This window comes from Gymnoscopelus microlampas (genome assembly GCF_963454915.1).
Source record: "Gymnoscopelus microlampas genome assembly, chromosome: 8".
NCBI lineage: Eukaryota > Metazoa > Chordata > Actinopteri > Myctophiformes > Myctophidae > Gymnoscopelus > Gymnoscopelus microlampas.
The window spans coordinates 22,037,472-22,045,588 of record NC_139945.1 but is presented as its reverse complement, the minus strand read 5'-3'; the positions used below and the strand labels follow the sequence as shown (position 1 = coordinate 22,045,588).

General features: G+C 44.1%; 1 protein-coding gene across 1 annotated transcript; it reads right to left on the bottom strand.

Annotated features, from left to right (window-relative positions):
* Positions 1 to 621: 621 nt before the first annotated feature.
* LOC311049977 (retinol-binding protein 2-like) lies at positions 622 to 3,592 on the bottom strand (the record flags this gene model as incomplete). Its single annotated transcript, XM_084063943.1, is given in 5 exon segments — positions 622 to 672; positions 1,695 to 1,796; positions 2,129 to 2,307; positions 3,522 to 3,565; positions 3,567 to 3,592. Coding segments are annotated over 5 exon segments (402 nt in total).
* Positions 3,593 to 8,117: the final 4,525 nt, after the last annotated feature.

The following is an 8,117-nucleotide window of genomic DNA, read 5'->3' as shown; positions in this document are numbered from 1 at the left end:
CATCATATACTATATAGAGCAGTGGTTTTGAAAGTGGGGTCTGTGGACCCCCAAGAGTCCATGAGGGAGTTCTAGAGGGTCCCCAGAAAAATGAGGAAGTTTAATTTCCCTATTGTTTCACCAGGTAGAAGATAGCCCAGTGAGAGAAGGTATAAGAATGACTATTCAGGTCACTGGTTTAATTCTCTCCACTGTTATCTGCCTCCCTGCAGTATATAGACGATAGTTGGTCCCTGGCATAAAGTCCTTTTGGCCTATATCAATTTGGGGGTCTTTGACCTGAAGACGATTGAGAACCACTGATACAGAGTATTTAGAGAACTCAGCACATAGCCGGTTCTCCCATTGATCAAAGGTTTGTCAAAGTAGTTAATAGTCACTTAAATATTACCTTGTTTGATAGATAATGTTGACCCACAAAACCCTGATCAGAGAGACTCAGATGCTTTTACAATAAGTTGACACCGCCCTTGATTAGACCATTAACTGGTTTATCAGTTTTGTTATGGTACATTAACTCACAAAAGAAAGGAAAAAAATATTACAGTTATTTACAATTTCATTATAAATAGATATCATCATAGAACAGAAATATGCTTCAGTAAAAACGGTCCCGTCTTATTATTTCTTCTTAAAGACTTGGGTGCACACTTTGTCCAGAACTCTCATTTCCTGAAAGAAAAAAGGAGTCGTCTTCAGACTACAAAATACGAAGCCCAACGTCAGGTTCAATCTTCTATTTGCTGAGTTACATCATCGAGTTGTACTTTACTACTGTCACTTGGGTCTTATCAGTTCTTTATGACGCCATAATGTGGCCTATCTCATAGATAGGCCAGTTATGGGCTATAAATGTAGAATAAGACACTATTAAGCTAATTATGGTTGGGTCAGAAATATAATGCAAATATTGGTTCATGATTGTTAAACATGAATATTTGATTCTTGTGAAACCTTTGAAGCCGGCATTTACAGCAATGTGTCTTGAATTGGCAATCGCTGATATTTGGGCTGACGGTGGCCGATGGGAATAATTTGACATACCCAGTAATGTAAAGTAACTAAGTACATTTACTCAAGTACTGTACTTAAGTACAATTTTGAGGTACTTTTACTTTACTGGAGTATTTCCAATTTTCAGTACTTTTACTTCTACTCCACTACATCTCAGAGGCAAATATTGTACTTTTACTCCACTACAATTATTTGGAAACTTTAGTTACTAGTTACTTTGCAGATATAAATTATTACATTATAAAACATACATCAACAACTTTAGCCCTATTATACCTATAGGCTATTTGAAAATAGCCGATCTACAAGCTCACAACGCGTCGCATCGCGACGCGTTGTGAGCTTGTAGATCTGCTATTTTCAAACACTTTAGTACTTTTACTTTTGGTACTTGAAGTACATTTTGATACCAATAATTTTGTACTTTTACTCAAGTACATTTTGAATTCCGGACTTTTGCTTGTAACAGAGTACTTCTACATTGCAGTATTGATACTTTTACTTAAGCAAAACATTTGAGTACTTTTTCCACCACTGGACAAATCACCCAACCCTAATATACAGTATACATATACATATCACCACCATACGAATCCACCCCCTTTGTCTTACTGTCAACTGTTAGTTTCAATTCAATTATACTGTATCTATTCAGATATAATTATGTCTTAGTCTCTTACAAAGTGCAGCATATCTCCCTCGATCCAATGTGTCCAGCCTCTGTTTTCCTTCTCCCCCTTCTGGGTACACACCAGTTTGTCCCCATCCCAGACCACTGTAGTCTGTAGGAGACACACACACACACACACACACACACACACACACACACACACACACACACACACACACACACACACACACACACACACACACACACACACACACACACACACACACACACACACACACACACACATGCATAGACAACATCAGATGATTGAAGGCAAATATTTGCATGATACGGGGCCAACGCGGGCATAGGGCCTATGCCCGCGTTGGCCCCGTATCGTGCAAATAGGGCAATGATGGCGTGCAACCGCTTCATCGTCAGAACTGGGCGCTAAGGAGCCGTTCATAATTAGGATTTGTTGTAAGGGTGTGGCTCTGGTCCCACCTTGACGTTGCGGTTGTCCAGGCCCTTGGTGTACTCGTCAAACTCCTCTCCAATCGTGAAGTTGACTTCGTAGTTTCTGAAGGTGCTCAGGGTTTTGGTCTCGAACTTGTCTCCGTTCTGGACGAGCACCTTTGTCTGGGTCAGGTGGGAAGCTATCTTCCTGGTGGCAAAGTCAATGTCTAAACGCAGACACATACAAACACACATACACACGAAGGGATGGAGTTTAACGATCATATCACAGTGGTATTATGATGAATAATTTGCGGGAACGTCATTAAAATCGCAACAGCACATTAGGCGTGTAGTTTCGCTGCAGACACTGTATCATCTGCCTTTTCAAATGTCCCACTGGTTTACTCACTGCCTAATGAGTGAAACCCTTCTAGCTTTATATTATTCACACAGACAGAAACACATACACACACGCTGGCATATGCCACCGCTGGCTACTTATTACTATTCCTCTCCAACTGCCCAGATGACAGTCTCATTTAGCCTTTAAAAATGACCTCGCTTGCAGCCAGAATGGGCCAAATGGGTTTCTCCGCCCCATTCAACCAAAGAGAAACCACCCACCACTGCCCCGCTTAGATATTCACATCCCATTTGTCCTAATGTGAAAATTCAATTTCTTTCCATCGCTCTTTTAAATGAAGCTTCTTTATTTATCCATCCAAATGGTATTTTTTAACCCATTTCCATACGGATGTCATTTTCCAATTCGCCCGATGGAAATGAGCGTGGCGGAGAAATGAGGCTTTGGGGAGTCACAATGTTTTGGGGCATTTGCGTGGCTGAGCATGCCAGGACTCGGGGTTTCAATTGCAGATAAAGTCGTGAATAATGACAGGCATCCCGGGCCTGATCAATGATGTGCCGAGAAGAGATGCCGAGCGTGGAAACCATCTTTTGCCAGAAAGATGAGCAGGCCCCGCTGGCCTGATCCAGGGTCAGAATCCGTCATCCCCTTTTCCGGGATGAGAGGGATAAAAAAATGCATAAAGCAGTGAATCAATATGTATTTGGCATGGTAACAGAGCTAAGGTTAACTCGGCCTGACAGAAGCTCAATAAGGAAATCAAGCAGCCTGCAGCATTCCTCTTTATTCCTCTGTCACTCTCTGCACTTCTCTCTCTGACTCTCTCTCTCTCTCTCTCTCTCTCTCACACACACACGTGCACACTCATACACGCATCTTCAGTCAGTCTGTCACTCGCACTCGCCTCGCTTCCCTGTCTCTTGTACCCCCCCCTGTCCCCCCCCCCCCCCCCCCATCTCTCTCTCTCGGTGTCATCTCCCTCTCTCTTCTCCTGCCACAGAACCCATTCCCCGGGTAGAATGTGCATTTGTTATTTCAGTCTAGCAGACAGCAGAGCAGGCAGCAGCTTACCGAGGGCTTTCATAACGTTCTCGAAGTTCTCGTTGCTCACCATCCCATGTTCCGTTGTAGTCGGCAGGCATATTGGCTGGCTGCGGTGCTGCTGCTGTGGAGCCAGAGGACAGTATAGTGTTCTCTCCGGGGCACACAGTGGGGAGGGACGGCCCAGGGCTCCACCCTTTATATACCGTACGGAGCGCGCTGGGCGTCCGTATGGACCTAAGGCCAGGGTTCACTGTGTTTGAGCAGTGCATCATGCACACGCGTGTGAATAAGAAAGAGATTGTGTGTGTGTGTGTGTGTGTGTGTGTGTGTGTGTGTGTGGGGGGGGGGGGGGGGGGGCGTGGTAACTTACCCTGTATAGTGAACCTGCTTCTCACATTTATTTGAGGTTTTATTTCTGAGAATAAAACCCACTTCCTCTTTACGCGTGTGAATAAGAAAGAGATTGCTGTGTGTGTGTGTGTGTGTGTGTGTGTGTGTGTGTGTGTGTGTGTGTGTGTGTGTGTGTGCGCGTGTGTGTGTGTGTGTGTGTGTGTGTGTGTGTGTGTGTGTGTGTGTGTGTGTGTGTGTGTGTGTGTGTGTGTGTGTGTGTGTGTGTGTGTGTGTGCATGCATGCGCGTGTGCGCATGCGTGCGTGCATATGAATGAGAAAACAATCACTCATGTACACTATGTTTGTGTGTGTGAGTGGGGTTGTACTGTATCTGTGCATTATGCGCTAACAGAGACCCACTTAAGAGTCCGCTGTGGTCTTCCTTCTCTCTGGCCAGCCTCACCAATGCTAATGCATTAGAATGGAGGGCAGAGAGAAAGAGACACACAAATGAGGGCTGATTACCCCTGCCGCCTCTAGAAGCCAGCACACAAAGCAAGGCTGCAGAGTGGATTTAATTTCTATTATTCTCATATTTCGGTGACTGGGCTCTGAGCCTGTGGGAGTTGCGGCAGAAAACTGGTTCCTCCGTTGTTTTTCATGTCACCAACCAAAGTCTGTTTCTCAGACGGGACACAGACTTTGAATTAGCCTAAGTAAGCAGTTGCTTGTGCCAGAACATCGATGTGACACATTCGCAACTCTGCAATATTATCCACTCTGCGATATAGCACATTATTAGGCTGGACTTTTTTGGCCTACCGCCTGGAATCCAACTTTCTGTGATAGCAGGCAATGAGCAAAAGTTAGAGGAAAGTTAATGCTGAAGATATTTGTGGTCAGTTTTTTTTTGGCTTTGATTGATCTTCATTCCTCTGATACGTACGTGTACTGTATTTCTCAACTCCTGGAGAATCAATGACAGGGGCTGCACCAGGGCTTTTGTTTACTTTGTCAGCATGGGAACTTCAGCGCGTGCGTGCTGAGCTCATGCAGGTGCTTGTGTGTACATACATGGGAATTTGTGTGTGTGTTTGTGTCAATTATTTGTGTTCATATATCAGTCCAGGACCTGCTCGTCCTATCAACTAAAGCAGTGCCAAGGGCAAGTCGCTTTGCAACGTGTCGTGAGCTCACCGTTTGGCGTCCAGCGACCTAGACAGACCAGACAGATATGTATCGTCTAGTGCCAGCACACGTGTGTCCGGACCTGGCCTCTGTTGACCTGATATCAGTGCAGTTATGCATTGTGTAATGTTGCTGTGGGTGAGTTGCAGTGACTGGAAACCGCAGCGCAGGGCTTTGATGATAATTCAGAATCTCAGCCAGGGATACCGGCGGTGTTATTGATCCCAGCTGAGTGTCTATGTTTAGGGAAACAGAAGCGGATATTACCTTGTCCTTTATATATTGTCCTTTTTGCGCGCCCACTCAAGCACGCATGCACACATGCATGCTCACATCCATGCACACACATATGCATTGCACAGTTGCACACACATATGCATTGCACAGTTGCACACACATATGCATTGCATGCACAGTTGCACACACATATGCATGCACACAGACACACTGATACATTAACACACACTGTCTGCTTTCTCATCGTGACACTCCTCCTAATTGTCTCCGCCAGGCCGAAAGGCATGGCCGAGACTATGTTTTGCACCCTGTCCATCCGTCCGTCCGTGTGTCCGTCGCCCCCTCCGTCTGTGGACAGCTAATCTCCGGCACTGTTGGCTTGATTGCAGTGAAACTGTGCACACACACTCCCTGGATGCCAATTCAGAACCTCTGCCCCAAGTTTTTCACATGGGCAATTGTTTGACAGTACTCCTACAGATTTTATCCAAACATCACGCAGAAGTAGTACACAGTATCTCTATAGTCATTAAACGAAATGGTTTCAGATTTTTCATATTCCATCCTGATTTGCTAAGAATAGCTTCCAAAGTTTGCAGGAGTGGCCCGTTTTGTACGAAATGCTGCAAATCATGAAGGTCCAATTGCGGTGAAGCTTTGCACGCAGATTCGCACTACGTTGAGGAACAAATGCCACCCTTTCAACATTGCCCCATAATAGCGCCAACAGCAGGCTGATTTTTGCAAAACATTTTTTTTATTACTCCTACAAATTGCAGGCCCACACTAACCTACCAGCACATTTTCTAGTTACTTCTGAATCTCTTCCAGAGAGACTGAGGTGGGCCATAAAACGATTGGAGATTTCACAACCTTCACAGAGCCATCCGAGAGTGGTAATATTTGTGGACCATTTTTGGTGACCTTTAAGAGGGTCAAACTGGGCCACGTTTTATCAGGAATCTGATAAGGTGGCGCAATTGAACATGACTGAAGAACATTGCACCCACTGGCAATGATGAACTTACTGACGCCTGTTATCTCACGCCCAATATTCCTCTGTTGATAAGGAGGCATCTTCAGGGTTTAGAGCACTACATGTTTTAGTTCTGATCATTATCATTCATTGTGAAATATTAAGTAATGCAAACTCAGAGGTAGTACTAAGTAGATTCAAGATTCAAGAGGGTTTATTTGTCACTTACTCATACAGGTACAAGCAGAGAAATGCTGTGCAGTATGTGCAAACTATGTGTACAATGTTTTTTTGTTTTGTTTTGTCCTTGTAAAGCCTCAGGGGGGAAAAAAACAAAAAAAAAGCTTTGGTCTTTAGTCTCGGTACAACAGTCCGTTGCTGGGCTAATGTTTGTCCTTCAGATTAAGTAACAGTTGTAGTAGTAGTAGTATTAGTAATTAGAAATACGCTATGGAGCACATGAAATTAATCCGCATGCATTGAAATCCTAAGTGTTAATTTTACTCTGGGAGTGTAATGTTTGCATCAATCCTTGAGTTAAATTAACATGACGTATACTGTGCTTATCTATAATTGGGTGTAGAAAAAGAGGATCACCAAATAGCAAGTAGACTATAAACAGAGGCAACATTTCAGAAAAGAGTAGAGGGCAAAAAAAAGTCCCATAATGAATTTACGGTTACAGACAAGACAACACATGTCTCACAGTGTTTATAAAACCATAATATTTTCATACTCATTCCGAATTGGTAGGGGGCAATACCATGCACCACCAATATATCCTTAGAGGCTACATTAGAGGCCGTGCACATACTTTTGGGAGGAGCAGGTGCACAGTGCACACGCACGCATGCGCATACACACACACACACACACACACACACACACACACACACACACACACACACACACACACACACACACACACACACACACACACACACAGAACTCCCTTTTCTGTGGAATTTCTCGCCTTCCGACTGCCAGTAACTGACAACATTGACGTGTCATCATGGGTCACCAGGTCGATGATATGCACTATTCTGTGGAACAAGGGAAAAACAAGAAATGACCAAAGTCATAATAAAGCCGCATGCGGCAGGCTTTTTTTGCCCCAATCTTTTCATAGACCTGATTACTTGTTTTTTGGATTGCTTGTTTCTCTTAGCGTCGCAGATTAACGCTCTAATGTTTTTTATATAAGTGGTGGCAACATTTTGTGACACCACACGGGTCTTCCCAACAATAGCTAAGATTGAAGTCAGTGTGAACATGGCCAAATAATAACTTAATAGCCAAACTAGGTCTAATGAAGCACGCTAGCATTTAGGCTAACACTCCAGCCTTTCTCTCTCTCTGCTTCAAAGAAGGAGAGGCGGGTGCTGCAATTCGCCGTCTCCCCATTGGCTTAAAGGGGGTGAAGTGTGAAGGACAGCCAGGACAGCCAATGACAAATAGGTGTCAAAGGAGGAGAGGCGGGTGCTGCAAAGGACCGTCTCCCCATTGGCGGGAAGTGTGAAGGACAGCCAGGACAGCCAATGACACTTAGGTGTCACTCGGGTGTCGGACTAGGACTAGTGCTGTCTGTAGAGCCGCTAGCTTTCAGCATGCGGCTAAAAATTGCAACATGGTCAGGGACCACATGCAATACCTTCAGGGACCACAAGTGGTCCACGGACCACCTGTTGAAAACCCCTGCTCTAAAGGGTAATGTTTCAACCAAACTGAAATGCAGATGTTCTTTGTTAACATAAAACAATCAGTCATGATTAATTCCACATTTCTATTATAATAAACAATTAATTCCATCACTCATATTATAAGCAACAGATCACTTCTCCTCCATTTCATTATCAGATGTTGTACACATATCTTTTAGTTAGTTTCATAC